The 15,397-nt window shown below is 40.6% G+C and overlaps 2 protein-coding genes across 7 annotated transcripts in view; one reads left to right on the forward strand and one right to left on the reverse strand.

Moving 5' to 3' along the window:
- Positions 1 to 1,540: 1,540 nt before the first annotated feature.
- On the reverse strand, positions 1,541 to 9,833 carry ddx42 (DEAD (Asp-Glu-Ala-Asp) box helicase 42). Of its 4 annotated transcripts, none has more exons than XM_050068141.1 (19): positions 9,697 to 9,833; positions 8,046 to 8,264; positions 7,774 to 7,924; positions 7,617 to 7,678; positions 7,156 to 7,192; positions 6,612 to 6,764; positions 6,386 to 6,490; positions 6,012 to 6,131; positions 5,711 to 5,887; positions 5,461 to 5,589; positions 5,261 to 5,360; positions 5,132 to 5,179; positions 4,946 to 5,043; positions 4,417 to 4,693; positions 4,090 to 4,316; positions 3,880 to 3,990; positions 3,523 to 3,630; positions 3,139 to 3,317; positions 2,779 to 2,919 (listed from the first exon to the last, which is right to left on the reverse strand). In XM_050068141.1, the coding sequence occupies exons 2-18, from the start codon at positions 8,255 to 8,257 to the stop codon at positions 3,141 to 3,143; spliced, it is 2,292 nt and encodes a 763-aa protein (XP_049924098.1). In that variant the 5' UTR covers positions 8,258 to 8,264; positions 9,697 to 9,833; the 3' UTR covers positions 2,779 to 2,919; positions 3,139 to 3,140. The 4 variants fall into 4 exon arrangements, with proteins under 4 accessions (XP_049924096.1, XP_049924099.1, XP_049924098.1 ...); XM_050068140.1 differs by having other exon boundaries at positions 3,475 to 3,630; XM_050068139.1 differs by lacking the exon at positions 3,139 to 3,317 and having other exon boundaries at positions 1,541 to 2,919.
- strada (STE20 related adaptor alpha) overlaps positions 9,798 to 15,397 on the forward strand; it is a 15,620-nt gene continuing 10,020 nt past the window's right edge. Inside the window, exons 1-3 of one of the 3 annotated variants that reach the window (XM_050068148.1) lie at positions 9,798 to 9,934; positions 11,779 to 11,844; positions 12,845 to 12,902. In XM_050068148.1, coding sequence (XP_049924105.1) covers positions 11,833 to 11,844; positions 12,845 to 12,902 — 70 coding nt within the window. In that variant the 5' untranslated portion in view covers positions 9,798 to 9,934; positions 11,779 to 11,832. The remainder of the gene's footprint in view (positions 9,935 to 11,778; positions 11,845 to 12,844; positions 12,903 to 15,397) is intronic. The other 2 variants (XM_050068151.1, XM_050068150.1) reach the window with 2 other exon arrangements.

Consider the following 15,397-nt stretch of genomic DNA (forward strand, 5'->3'; position numbering starts at 1 on the left):
AAAGCTCTACGTTGATGCTATTCTTAATGCACCCTGGCACCTTATGTACATTAAAAGTACCATAACAATTCCTCCTGTGAATCAATTTATTTTATTTTGTAAATTAGAAAATGGCTGGGTGGCCCCCAGCACCCTATCGATGGCCAGATTTGGCGTGCAGGCTTTTGCAATAAACATTATTGTTTGTTTATTTGTTTGTTTTGCCACAAGGCCCCACAAAGAGTGGCTGGTTAATCTGTACACACTATAGGCACTGCTCTAACTGACATAAAGTATGTTTGAGATGCTGCAAAAATAGGACCAGGTGAATCATTAAAGATCCCAGCCAACTGGAAAACTGCCTTTTCACCCTGCTGAGGTCGAGAAGAGGGTACGGTTACACCAGGCCAGCACAGAGAGGCTCAGAGGTAGCTTTGATCCTCAAGCCACAAGGATACTGATTGATTGATATACACTTATTATGAACTTAATGCCTGAAGCACATTCCAAATCTCCTAAAGTTCTTTCCATTCTTGCCTGATATACAACTTAAGTGACTCAACAGTCTGTGGTCTCCATTGCTGTATTTTGTGCTTCATAATACGCCACACATTTTCAGTGGGAGACAGGTCTGGACAGCAGGCAGGTCAGTCTAGTACCTGCACTCTTTTCCTGCAAAGCTACGCTGTTGTAACACCTTCAGAATGCAGCTTAGCATTGTCTTGCTGGAATAAGCAGGGATGTCCCTGAGAAGACATTGTCTGGATGGCAGCATATGTCTCTCCACAACCTGTATGTAACTTTCAGGATTCATGGTGCCTTCACAGATGTGAGTTACCCATGATGCCATGGACACTAACACAGTCCCAGACCATCACAGATGCTGGCTTTTGAACTTTGTGCCGATAACAGTCTCGATTGTGCTTCTCCTCCTTGTCTTGGAGGACAGGACGCCCATGATTTCCAAAAACATTTTAAATGTGGACTCATCACATTAAAGCACACCAGTATATTTTCTCAAGTACAGTAGAATGTATATGTAGTTTACTTGAGTGCTGAATGTGAAATGACCGTGTTGATTGTTTGCTTGTGATCACTGTTAGAGGCCACAACTTAACATTATTAGTCATCAGTTTTAACATGCCCTTGGGTGAAGCACATTCAGAATTAGTGTTCACTGCCCCCTACTGGTCACAGTGATGAGCTGCAGTGCTGCATTTTGTCATGGCTGGCTGTTACTTGTTAATATCAATGTTTAAGTCAACTGCATCAGTATTGACCATATCAATAGAAATTCAGCTGTAGCTTCTTGTGTCATTCAGAGATATGATAGCACAGTAGTTCCTCTAGTGAATACTAGACAAAAATATTCTTGTCAAACATGTCTTCTGAATTTTTTTCATGTTCTGTATTACATCTAATGCCTAATGCCCTTTGCTTCAAAAAAATAGGACAAAATAAAACTATCAGACTGATGTAACTGCATAAAATACCCACTTAAAGCTCTGTATATGTTATCCGTGTTAAACCAGAAGAATGACACAGTTTGAATGTCACAGGAAGCAGATACAGAAATTGATGCCAAACAGGTCTTTTTAATCAAAACTTCACATTTTCCATTGTGTGAATGAACACTTGAAATTCCTCCTATATAAACAAATGCATCTTTGTTGAAAAACATTTAAAAAGCATAGACAGACTAAATGCCAAAGAAAGGCACTTCACTAGGACTTGAATACAAGACACAAAGAGCTATACATCATTTTAACATGTATGTGTGTGAGTCAATCATCACAGAGCACTTTTGAAAAAAATGAAACAGTTCTAAGAGTAATCTTTGTAGATCAACAAAATGCAAAAACACTAACACACCTGGCAAAGATCCATTAGGAAAAAAAAAATAAAGCTTCAAGTCTGCAAGCACAAAAGCATGTTAGGAGCTCCGTGAGAGAAAACAAGAGAACATATCCTAGCTCTGAATTGTTTACTGACAGCAGGATTCATTACAGCTCTATTGCTCAATCCTATTGATTTACATTAACAACAGTCTTGATGATATATGTACAGTGGCTGTCTCTGAGCTGCTTGTGTTCTGTCTGACACACTCTGTTGAGCTCTTATCAAATCATGAGGTCCTAACCAACCTGACAGGGGTGTCAGTACACTTGAATTAAGAGTCCACAAATCCCCCTACGGTCCTGTGCTTGACTCTGATATGCTTTGCTATCTGCCAACACAACAGACAAGCTCATCATGGAGCAGTTGGTTGCACATATTATTCTACTGATGTGTTTTTTGTTTTCTTTAGTTGTCCCACCTGCTCTTTCTACGCTTTGGTGGTTCAGGGACAGCAAAACTATCATCTCCTCTGTCCCTCCCCTCCCCACTCCCCCTGTCTCCCCCGTCCCTCTCACTCCTCCGATCATCTCTGTCTCTCCTGCTTCCATCTCCATTACGACTATCACTGTGGCGACTGCTGCTGCTGCTGTAGCGGTCCCGGTCCCCGTAGCGGTCACGATCTCTGTCTCCATGGCGATCCCGGTCTCCGTCTCCATGCCGATCACGGTCTCCATGTCGGTCCTCTCCACTGTGTCGGTCGCTCCTGTCGCTGTGGCGGTGGTAACTGTCGTGGCGCCCTCTGTCTTCACCGTGTCTGTCCCTTGGGATGTCTCTCTGTGGAGCAGGTGCAGGCGGAGGGTAGCTGTGCTGTGAACTGGTTTGACTGACAGGCACAGAGCTCAAGGAGCCGGCGCTAGTAAAGCCAGCCATGGACATGGACATGGACAAGGCAGCGCTGTGAGACCGCTCTGAGCCGTTGGCGGACTCAGTTGGCACAGAGCTCAGGCTGCCGGCACTGGTCCAGCATGACGAGCTGTTAGACTTAGTGGTGAGCTTTGGAGGGCCGCTGGACGCAGCCACAAAGTGGCTCTTATACTGAGCCTTGAAGAAAGGAGACATTGAGAAGAAGAGATGAGCTGCCTGCGAGGCAAAACAAGAAATCCTTACTTTGAAACTTCAAATTAGAGATTGCACTGCCTCACAACATAAAATGACCAAAACTTATTTGTAGGGCGGTGATTGCATGCTGATTTATCAGTGAATGAAATAAGGTTAAAGGTAAGGTCTGGAGGATTTTCCAGTTGCTGTTTGTAAACACACATTCAAATTCGGCCCCTCCTATCAGGCTCAACTCTCCCGGGTGTACGGAGCCCGGAGGTATGGAAGAAGGCTTCACAGAAGAGGTTCAGGCAAGGCTCGCACTGGTGCACGCTCGGACACGCTCGGGCACGGCACCTGCGCTCTCTCATTGGCTGGGGAAATCTCCGCCCAGAAGCGGTCTGAGCTCACAAAAACATCAAAATACAGTTAAAGGGCAGGAGCTCTGCAAACAGAGTCACCACCACACATGAGTAGAAGCCCATAGGTGATGATTAAGCAGGATTTCATTTGTATATGTCTATATTTTGTATTGTTTGAAAATCCTCCAGATCCTACCTTTAAAGGCATAACAAAGACAGAAGAAGAGGAGGGAGAGAGTTCTACCTGGAAGGCTTGTTTCATTGCAGACATGCGATCTCCCATCGCCCCAGTGGCTGGTTTGCTGTAGCCTTCAAAGCTACTCGTAGAAGACAACAAGCTGCTGCTACGTTCCTGCAAAAACAACAGAAGGTGACTCAGATCCGTCTGAATTTTCTCCAAATATCACAGTGAATCACCTCAATTTAAAAGAAATATCTTTGCCATTGTGGAGTATTTAATAATGTCAGAAGGTAAAAGTTTACAGGTGTTGTCTGGAATTTTGTTCAATTCATTTCACAGTGCTTCATAATTACTATGATTATCCTGACATTACCACGTCCAAAAAAAAAAAAAAAAAGCATATTTAATGTAGCAACTCACAGAACTTTCAGCCCCCAGGCCTGGTCTCTCTCTGTAACCAAGACCACCTCCTCCAATATTCAGCTTCTTTCCTTTACCACCTTTGAATCGGGACTTCCTGAACCAAGGATTCTGGAGAAAAAATGTGAACAAAACAAAGTTAAAAATATTCACTCCTAATAACAAATATATTTATTCTATCGCTTTGATTCTTTGAGTTATCTATCTTACCTGCATCGCTAAATCCATCAGTTCTTTAGAAACTGCTTGATTAGCTCCCTCTAGATTTCTCACAAGGTCGCCAGCGAACGTGGTGTCTTTGCCGGTGAGGAGAGTGTAAGCGACGCCCTTCTCTCCAGCACGGCCAGTACGACCAATCCTGTGTGTGTGCGTGTCAATGTCTCGTGCCACGTCGTAGTTTACCACTGTGCGAATGGATGGGATGTCCAGACCACGAGCTGGAGAGGGATGTAAACAGGAAGCAGAGAGTGTTAAAAGATGTTCAATTTAAAATAGAAAACTACTCCCATCTCCACCACCACCTCTTCTCGCACTCACCAGCTACATCAGTGGCCACCAGAACAGGCAAATTCTTTTTCTTGAAGTCGCTGATGACCTTGTTCCTCTCACTCTGGTCCATGTCTCCATGCAGGAGGCCCAGGCTGTAGCCCTCCTGGGTCAGGTTAGTAGCCAGTTCTTCACAGTTTGCCTTCTTGGTGACGAAGATGAGGACTGAGCCGGAGGAGGTGAACTCAACCAGCCGCCGGGTGAGCCAGCCCCATTTGTCTGTTGGGCTGGGCAGCATTTCCACCACTTGGGTGATGTCCTCATTGGCCTAGTCAGAGAAGTAAGGTAATTAAAACATGGGGCCTGCATGTTAAAGTATGCATTCTATTTTACTACATTTAGTTACTCTGAAAATATTGTACACTTTAAAATGTTAACTTTTGTTGCCAAAAGAGTTCAAAATAGTTTACCAGGACCAGTTATCTGAAGATTTTGAACAGTGACTGAAACGCTTTCAAGTCACACTTAATTTAGAGAACTTATTAGAAGTTGTTTGCAGATAATGTATGATGCTGCTTACCTCTCCGATGTCTCCCTGAACCACACGAATAGGATCCACCAAGATGTCTCTGGCCAGCCTCTCTATCTTCTTTCGGAATGTAGCGCTAAATAAAAGGGCTGTAAAGGCAATCATATTAAGAATATTAATAAAAAAACTACCTATGACGATGAAACACTGCCCCAATACTTAAGGAAACCCACTTACTCTGTCTGTCTGGGCGGACATGGCTGGCAATAGATCTGACCTGATACTCTAAAAGGGAAAAAGGATAAAATTCAGTGCATGAAACAAGTTTGAAACATCTCTGATACAGCACTGATAATGCCAACCCACCAAAGCCCATATCAAACATGCGATCTGCCTCATCAAACACCAGGTAAGTCACTCTCTGCAGGGATGTGGCCTTCTTCTTCACGTGGTCAATCAGACGACCCTGTGCGAACACACATAAACAGTAAACCTCTCATTTGTGGCAGCAGTGGAGTGTGAATGTTCTTAGAAGGCAGGTCGAAGACAATAGTTGGTCAACTTACCGGAGTGCAAACCACAATCTCTGCTCCGTCTTGCAGAGCTTTGGCCTGCTCCCACATGCTGCCTCCTCCATAAACCGCCACAGAACGCAAAGAGTAGGCTTTCCCAAAACGCTTACATTCTGCATGGATCTGGCAAAGGCACATACATGAGGAAACCAGCTCGCTTCACAATGTATTGTTATAGTTAATACAGCAGCAAATATACTCTGTACATTCACAAAGTCTAACTCAATCCGTTCTCATTTCTTACCTGCTGACAAAGCTCTCTGGTGGGACACACGATGACTGCGATGGGCCCTTCTCCTGCCTCCAGTTCCTTTTGGTCCATGATGTGAACCAGCATGGGCCAGATAAACGCTGCAGTTTTGCCACTGCCTGTTTTTGCAATACCAATCATGTCACGTCCAGACAGAGCTATGGGCACACCCTAGAACCCAGGTTGAGAAAAAAACAACAAAGATTCTTCATGACATAGTCAAAAATAAACAAAAGAAAATAAAATAAATATATTAAATAAATAAATAAGTTAATACGATAAAGTTGCACTGTACCTGGCACTGAATTGGTGTGGGCTGAGTGTACTCAGACTTGCGGATCTGGTGCATTAGCTGCTCATCGAAGTTGAAGTGGGCAAAGCTAGTACAAGGTTTAGGAGGGGCAGCGCCAGATACCTGAGAAGACAAAGAAGCAGAAATCCAAAGACATTCAGAATTATGATGATGATGAAACCAACAGTTTACACATGATGAAGGCCCATATCTCCAAAGATTTTTTTAACAGAGCCACCACTGCCAAAAAGATTGCTAAAAACTGGATTTGGTTAATCATGGTGATAGTGACTGATCATAGTAATAACTACTATGACATGTGTATCATTTCAGCTATATTATATTTATATACTTGTGTGCATTAATCCAAGACTTACCCTTAGGTTCAATTTGTGCCTTAACTCCAACACTTGAGTTCCAGTCAGGTTGCTGAGCTCTTCATGCTCATTGTAAAAGTTTTTCTCAAAGGGTGGGTAATCAATCTATACAGAAAAAGATGAACAATATCACTCATATGACACAACTTAAAGACATTAAATGTTGACCCATAGTTGAGACAACACGCTAAAACTGTCTGTGCTCAATGAGTAGTATCAAATGTACCTCTGAGTGGTCAATGGGAGGAAGAGGCAAGATGATTTTCTTGGTGGTAGGAGCAATTGGGTTCCCGTCACTGTCATAGTCAATGTTTTCTTCCTCTTCCTCTTGGGTCAGCCCAGCTGTGGGATTCTCTGCCATGTAGCGGAAGTAGGCTTCCTGCAGAGAGCACAGCATTTCATGTGAAAAACTGAGCCAGTGTGCTGCTTACCACAGCGTCCAGGCACCAGTAACTGACTAATACTTAAGGAGACATTCAATTTAACAGAAGGACAAATTACTATTCACAATCTGATATCACCATATCACTTGTTGACATAAATCAACAATTAAACATGCTTCTTTCACACTTTCTAAACAAGCACAATGTACACAAGAATAAAACACTTCATCATAATAATACTATATGCAACCTGCATGGTCAGTTGTGTGTGTGTGTTGGGGGGCTTTATAACATTAGAGAGGGCAGATTTAGGGAATGTTTGGTCTGGTCTGGAGACCTCTCTGATCAACGGTGTAGTGAATGAAGAACTTTGGAGGGCTCACTCACTTGTTCATCTTCTTCTTCAATGTCATCACGAATACCCCTGAAATGAAAAGCGGAGAAAAAAAAAACTTCCCTGCGGCTCGTTCATACACCCAAGACAGCCCACATCCCATAATGACTAAGATCAGTGCTTACCTGATGCTATTTATTAAGCCAGCAAAACAATGCTGGATGTGACATACCTTGTGGCAGTAACAGGAGAAATTTATGATAATAATGTCTGAATAAAGCTAAATTGCTATTGATAGTTATAAAAGTGAATAGTACAGGAGTTATGGAAAAATTAACAGTATTATTTTCTCAAATTAGTGGGCTAATACTTTTGCTCACAAAATATAAATTCATGTGGGCAATGTTTTTTTTCAACTTCTGGTCAAATTTCAATTTAAGCATCTATATAAGGACCTCAGAAGTGACTACAAAATAAACAAATGGGAAAAAAATGTGGCGCATTTGAGTCTTACTTGGCTGACTTCTTCTCTTTTTCCTTTTCCTCCAGTTTTCTCATGTCTTTAGCAGCTTGGTTCTGGAAGAGAAAAAGAACAATATTTGTTAGAGAAAACATTAGCAGTCTGAAACATATTCTAGTTTGCCTCTGCTGAACTGTAATTCTCTTCTCACCTCAACCTCTGCCATGAAGGCATCCAGTGGGTCATCTTCACTGTCTGATCCACCACCAGACTGCATCTGCTGCCGTGTGGGTGAGTTCTCAGCTGGGATGTATGGCAGATCCACATTGCTGCTGGACTCCTCTTCATCGTCTTCAAAATACCTTGTTGAACATGACAAAGATGTAGTTTTCTAATACCTCTATACCATAAACCACATTATATACTTATGTGCAAGGGGTTGAAAAAGTGTATATATGCGTATGGAAAAGATTTAATACTCACGCATTTTCCTCATCAAAATTAGCTCTTTTTGTCCCTATTTTGTAAAATGATGGGAGCTGCTGGCCCTTCCCATACCCCCCACTGGATCCTGGGGCTCCAAATGATGTGTGAGATGACTGAGGAAGGCGAGGTTCCTCTTTTTTTCCTGCAAGGGAAAATCCTCCAAACCCAAACCCTCGCTTCACACCCTGACCGCCTTTGTTCCAGTTCATAGTTGTGCTGAGAAAACAAAGGGAGAAACGAGCCTTTAAGATACCTCTGTTATTATTGAAATGTGACTTAGCACGTGAATCATGCAAACCTCTCATCAGCTTGCATTTAGTCAACAAGGACCACTTATAATTTAATTTTTTTTTTTTATTTTAGCAGGTGTAATAGCAGGTATATATTGGTGGACAAAGACGGTTTCACAGCATCCCACCAGAAATAAGTCACTTTCTGACCTCACCCCTTTTGATCTGAACAAAAATGTTCCGACATGTTAACTTAGTAATGTGTCAGAACATGGTTTGATAAACCAAATCAACCATTCAAGAGACAAAGTTGACCAATACTGGACCACCATCCCACCTGAAGACACATATCATCTTGCAAAAGTAAACACAACAGCATGGATCTGCAATTATTGGACTGCTAACAAACAAGGATATCCACAATTTCAATACATTTGCTCCAAAATAAATATGCACAACAAGTAATCTTTTTGTCCTTAAATCCTAATTTGCAAAAAATGAGCAAACTCAGATTTCCTTTGTTTTTTTTCTATCTATATTGTAGGGTAGACACATCTTTACATCTCCTGTTTCATCTTTTGCACGCTATCAGTTGAGCAACAACGTATGTCTGAGTACATGGTGTTTAGGTCAGGCCTAACAAATTCATCCTTAATGATGCCTACGATTTGTTTACATCAGTTTTCCCATTAGTGCATCATTACCAGTCAAAAGGCCAAGTAGTAAATGAGTAACGGTAGCCCTGAATGCCATTTACGTTGCATTTCATATCAACAGAATAATCTGCCGCATAATTAAGCTTTTATTGACTTCCTTCATTGCAGCAACATTACAGCTGGTAAGATCAGCATTAGCTAACCTTAAACAGCATAGTGTCTATTAATCTAAGCAGCTGTGCTGGTTAAACGTAAGACGAATGTTGCCTTACATCCTCGCCACTCTTTAGACATTTTCATTCATGTCCATGGAGGCACGCGTGTTTACCAAAAAGCAACAGCACATTAATAAGACATATTTTAAATTTGGTTCTGCATGAGGAAACATTAACGTTATTAGGCTGAGAAACCAACGTAACCGCGCTAACACAAAGCTAGCCAGTTAGCCATTTGCTAAACACGAAACTACAAAGCAAAGCAGCATTAGGATTCAGCTGCTGGCTCTGGGCACTCACTTTGCAGTACAGTAACCTGAGAACAACAACACATTGACCACCATCTGTCTAACGTTACACATAACTGACCCGTTAGCTCAAGGCCGCAAAAAGAGGCCGAGATGGGGGTGTGTGAGGCTCGTGTCGACACACCGTAAATAGGGTTTAGCTAGAATGTCTTTCACAACCCAGCGCAGTATACGATAACCTTATTCGTTGACTGAATATATCGTTAATACTGAAAAAGTGGCTAATAATGCGTATTTACCTATTACTGATTCCACAAAAACCTCCTGTGTTGCTGTTCAGCAGACCAAGCGGTGTGCTTGCGTCATCACCGCGCGCACTGTTTCTGACGTCTTAGGTGCGCGACGACGACGCTCAACCAAGAAAGCGTAGTGGAGAGCTGCCAGAAACATCCCGCTGGAGAGGATGGCTAGCTGAAGAAGTTATCCTAAAATATAATGTAACTCCAACCAGCCACCGCTGTTCCAATCATTGTAAAGGTAAGTTACTAAGACGTTAAAATAAAGCCGTTAATTGCTGCTAAAATAAGTCAAGGTAGCTGTTTTAACTAACGGTAATTGCTAGCCTGCGCCCTCCATTAGCGAGCAGCTCTGCCTGTGACGTTTCTGATATAAGTTAGTGATTTTTCTTCGTATGCTGTCATTTAAAGTCAGCGTCTTTGGGTTTGTATATTAACCACCATTATTAAAGCGTGACTGTTGATTGGTTTCAGCCTCAAAATCAGCATGAATAAAGATAACGCTCAAGCCATCACTAACTGCTGAGAGATCATCTGGCTGGTAGACTTTACTTTGCAATACAAGGTTAATAATCACTTTAATAACTAAAGATTTATATGCATGATTTGCGTAGGGCAAGCCAAGTTGATGTGTCATTTCACTCAGGCAGTTCAAAGACGTTTTATGTTTTGCTTTCTGTGTGTGCTGATATTATATTTATCCTACAGAAAAGTGGAGTGATAATAATAGCTCTCACTGACAAAGATGAGTCTATGAAAAGTTTATTCTCACCTGATTCAGTGGTACCATTTATTTCCTACAAATAGAGTATATATAGTTAAAAAAAGGAAGGAAGGTATACTTAATATGGGGAGGGGAAATTAATTTTTTTCCACTCCACTATTCAAACACACACACACACACACACACACACACACACACACACCACGCAGGCCGAAATACATACACAAACAAACAGGATGTATGAATGGATGGAGAGATGTCAGAGTGAGGGGGCTGCCTCATAGGATGACACCTTAGATGTGTATTAGATCTCATCTCCTGTTATTACTGACTGAGGAGCACTGCAGGTAATTTTTACACTTCATACAGACAATAGTAAAACTGATATTACAAATTTGTTTATATTGAAGTTTTCAGATGACACTTGTCCAGCACTGCAGATGATTCTAGTATTCATCAGCCCTGACTGATGAGTGGTGTGGTTTGAGAGCAGTTAATTTATTATTAATCCAAAGTAGACACAAGAAATAATCTTTGGTCTTCCAGTCTTATTCTCCACCAGTTACTGTCCATGACACACAGTTTGAACAAGTTTAAATATTTAGGCATTTATGTGGATGCTACTTTATCATGGAGTTCACATATACTATATATTATATTTGTTGTAAATTACAGCAATGTATTATTATCTAAGCAACCAAGGTTCTTTGGAGCAAACACTCTGTTAGTGTTTTTCTATAATACAGAATGTTATGCATTATGGATTCAGTGTATGGTACAAGTGTCTCTCTGTTCATCTGAAAGCTAGACTGGCTAAATGGTTTTGTAGCTGCTTAAAGATTGTGGGTCACATGCTCGAATCAAGTTTTCAAACTGCCTTTACTAAAAGAATGCTGTCTCTGTCTCTGGCTGGTAATATTACATCATACCCCTCTTATATTTTATTTAACGAATATCAGTTTTTGCCATTCAACAGGAGATTTACAGTACCACAGGCTCGACTAAACAAACTGCAGAATCCTTTTTTGTTCCTTTTTATATCAGAATTTTGGTTTAGAGTAGGTCTCAGTGTAGGCTAACCATTGAATGTGACAGTAAGTGATGACACTGTAGCTACTTATTCATAATGTCTGATATAATATGTTTGTAATGGGTGTTTTTGTTGTTGTTTGGTTTAATGTTGTATTTTGTTATGTACGTGAAACAGTGTATGCTTTTGGATGCACACAAATATTCTGCTAACAGAGGGAAATAACTCCAAATCAAATCAGATAGTAATGATAGCATGCTAGATTAACCTCCCAGCACAGGGAGATCAAACTGATCTTCTCAATCACAGTTTTTTTCATTTGTCTTCACAGGGATTCCCTGGGCGGGTTTTCAACATTTCATATGTAACACACTCAAGAGGATCCATGTCTTTTCTTGTAAGTGTTTGCCAAGTACCTCTTATTTTAGACATAGGCTGGTTTAAAGATAAGATGTAAGCCTAGAGATCTGGGATTAAATCTGCAGTACTTGTATGTTTTTTTAATAGATTAGTTTGTTTGTTAATCAGATTACAGAATTAAGTCTCTGGATTGGAGTTTAGCAAATCACAAAGGCAGAAATATATATCTATATATATCTATATAGATATATATTATATATATAATAACACTAATAAATATAAAGAAAGGAAAGAAAAATAAATGAAAAATAGGTTATGGGAGAATATACTGATATATAGTAGCTGGACTATTTGTCTCCTGAAAGTTTTTTTTTTTAAAAAAGGCTTTAAGCTTTATTAAGAAGCACAGGCTTACATTTAGTGGCAGATATTTTTTTCTAGTTTAAGGTCACATGAAGCATTCCACACCCTTTCTAGGTTAACAAAAGGGTGGTGAGTGCAGTGGTGCGACTCTGTAGAGTGGCCTTTTAATGTAATATTATCAGGAAGAATGCCAAAGCAGACTGTCACGAGATTGGGGTCTAACTGGATGTTAGAAATATATGGAAAACATTAAAAGATTTGCAGTTATTGTATATTTTCAATAGATGTTTCCATTCAAGCTTACTCCCTATAAGGGAAATCGTCCTGTAATCACTATGCCAGCTTTCACTGCAAACAGCCAGACACTATTGTTAACATGACAAGACAATAACAGATATATTTATAAAAGTTTTTGCACAGACCAGTTTGCCTTCTTGCTCAGCACACTGCTCACAAACAAGACAGGAAATTGCTTGGCTTTTCTAAAAATGAGCTTTCTACGATTTTCTCTTCCATAAAAGGGACAGAACACTTTTACAGCTGCAAATTAGAAAGTCAATGTGAATCATCTTTATTCAGCAGCTTTGAATATGTCTCTGTGGAACATTCCCTTATTCTTGCTTGCATTTTCTCTCTTCTCTCCATGTCTGTTATTAACCCTCTGTGTCTGTCAGCGTTGGGTAACTGAGAAACTGAGTGTGGAGAGCCTGCGGGATTTGGAGTTATTTGGAGGTGAGGTCCAAGATACAACTGAGATACAACAAAATAAACATTAGGCCTTTCACAAGCACAAACAGAAAACAACATTCTGCTGTAGTTGAAGCTTTGCTCTAAGTGAGTGGTTGCTTTGCTTCTCAGACGTCATCCTTAAATTACAATAATGACAATTTTCCATCCAGTCAGTTAGTCAGTCATCTGTTACCAGTCTTAAGCGTTACTGCCTCATTGTTTCTGTTTGCTACAATAATTTATCAGAGGATGGCAAAAACAAACTCACCCTATAATTAGTGTCTCATGTGGGCTTGTCACATAAAAAGTCTGTGCCATTTTATTTAATGCTTCTTGTGAATGTGTTTCTCTTGCGTGCGAAAGGGTTGCAAAGTTGTTTTTGGCTTGCAAATATTTTTATTGCCATTGCACCTAAATTTGTGGTAACTCGTGTTAAACCACATTTGCTTTTTGGAGCAATAAAATCTGAATTTAATCAGAACTTTTGGCTCTTCAAATATGGATACAGCAGAGTGGAGAATTCAGTTAGGTGCCAAGCTTTAAACCAGCATGTGCTAGTTTCCACTGATGGTGTAATGAAATTACTATAAAAAGAGCTGATAATTGTGAAAACCTTTCACATCAGTGTTAAATGCAAATAGGATACACATGTTTTTCGTTGGCTGATGTGTTGCTTGGTAGCATTACCATAGCAGTCCAAGTTGGGAATAATCACAGTCACAGTAATATATCTATATAGCTTTTAATTTTTGTTCTTACAACATGTATATGATATTTTTGTCACAGTAGGAAATATGATTGAACAAATGTGAGGCTTAGTTTTGCCTTTTTATGTTTTGTATTTTATGTACCAGGGCTCCAGACAGCTCAGAGGAAATCTATATGTTTCTATCTATATATAAACTTTATAACTAAACTAGGAAGTCGCATTGAGATTAAAATCTCTTTTGCAAGTGAGACCTAACCAAGACAGGGTCAAACAGCAGTATCAAACACAAACAGGAGAAACATCAAATCACAACAGTGACAATAAATATGTCAAAATACATTTCATAATACAGTGCATTAACAAGGCAACAATATTTAGTCTAGAATTTGTTAGTTGATCGAAACAGCCACAGCTATCAGTGACCTCTTTCTTTATTCTAAGTTTGAAGAGGTAAGGGTCTTGAGTTTGAGCTTGGCCTGCAGATTATTCCAGGACCAGGGACTGTTGATTTGCCAGCATCCTCTGTCCTGGTAAAAGCCACTTTAAACCGAAGTCATTTGTGTGACCTAACGGCCGGGTTCCACCGGCTGCAAACGTAAGCGTCACGTCAGCGTAGCGTCGCGGCGTATTCATCTGGGCTCCACTGACTGCGTACGGAAGCGACACATAGAGAAGCTAGCGGGGTTGTTTACTGTTTGCCGAGCAGAGAGGCTGCATGTAGGCTGCATGAAATGTTAAGCATTTTCCACCTAAGTTATTAGGCCTACATATATTTGAGTTATCTACAAGTTTACTGTACTGTTTGTCATCTACTCGCTTTATAATGTCCGCCACGGACATTTACACAATGTCACGGATAAACATGGGTAAATGCATGAAAAAAAGATCATCACATATCACCTCTGATAATGGTTTATTCATTTATAAACACATTGTGCTCGTTTAGCACACTATTTCATGTAGTTATTATCTGCTGGAGGGTCGCGTAGGGGAGCGTAGCGCGACAAAAATAGAAGAGCATCCTAAAATAGAGAGTTGTCGCGCGGCAGACGGGGGTTGTCGTGCAGCTCCCGTTGCCGGTGCAGCCGCTGTAATTGATTAACAGGGGGGCGAGCTGCTACGGGACTCGCGTCGCAGACGTGTTGCGCCGCTGACGGGCCCGGTGGATCTCGGCCGTAAGAGTATAATTGCTTTGCAATGATAAAAACTGTCTTAGGTAAGTTGGAAATTTTATATAGGCTACTAGATCCTATATACTAGAATGTACCTGTGTTGTAACCTACGCAAAGAGAGGGATGACCAGTCTACCCTACTGTATAAGGTACAATGGTGGGTCCTAAAGTTGGATTTAGTGATGTACCTCAGGGCTGATTGATACAAGTACAGATATCACAAAGACACTCCCGTATACAGAAGGTCATAAATCTCCCTGCTGGCAAACTTTATTTAATGTTTCATAGTGGGGTGGATCCAAAGACCACCATAGCTACACTTAAGTTCACCCAGTTTTATCAAAAAACAAACAAGGTAGAAAATGGCTGGTATTGGATCTAAAAGGGTGAATTTAATAACTATACAGTGGTGTGAAAAAGTGTTTGCCCCCTTCCTGATTTCTTACTTTTTTGCATGTTTTCCACACTTAAATGTTTCAGATCATCAAACAAATTTAAACATTAGTCAAAGATAACACAAGTAAACACAAAATGCAGTTTTTAAATGAAGGGTTTTATTAATGAGGAAGAAAAAAATCCAAAGCTACATGGCTCTGTGTGAAAAAGTGTTTGCCCCC

Source organism: Epinephelus moara, chromosome 18, assembly GCF_006386435.1.
Source record: "Epinephelus moara isolate mb chromosome 18, YSFRI_EMoa_1.0, whole genome shotgun sequence".
NCBI classification, from domain to species: domain Eukaryota; kingdom Metazoa; phylum Chordata; class Actinopteri; order Perciformes; family Serranidae; genus Epinephelus; species Epinephelus moara.

Excerpts from the sequence above, each read along its gene's own strand:
- ddx42 (XM_050068139.1), bottom strand. The coding sequence starts at position 8,257 with ATGAACTGGAACAAAGGCGGTCAGGGTGTGAAGCGAGGGTTTGGGTTT. Across the intron at positions 6,765-7,155 it reads TTGAAGAAGAAGATGAACAA|GAAGCCTACTTCCGCTACAT; the intron begins GTGAGTGAGCCC and ends TGCTCTCTGCAG. Across the intron at positions 4,694-4,945 it reads TTCAGGGAGACATCGGAGAG|GCCAATGAGGACATCACCCA; the intron begins GTAAGCAGCATC and ends TTCTCTGACTAG.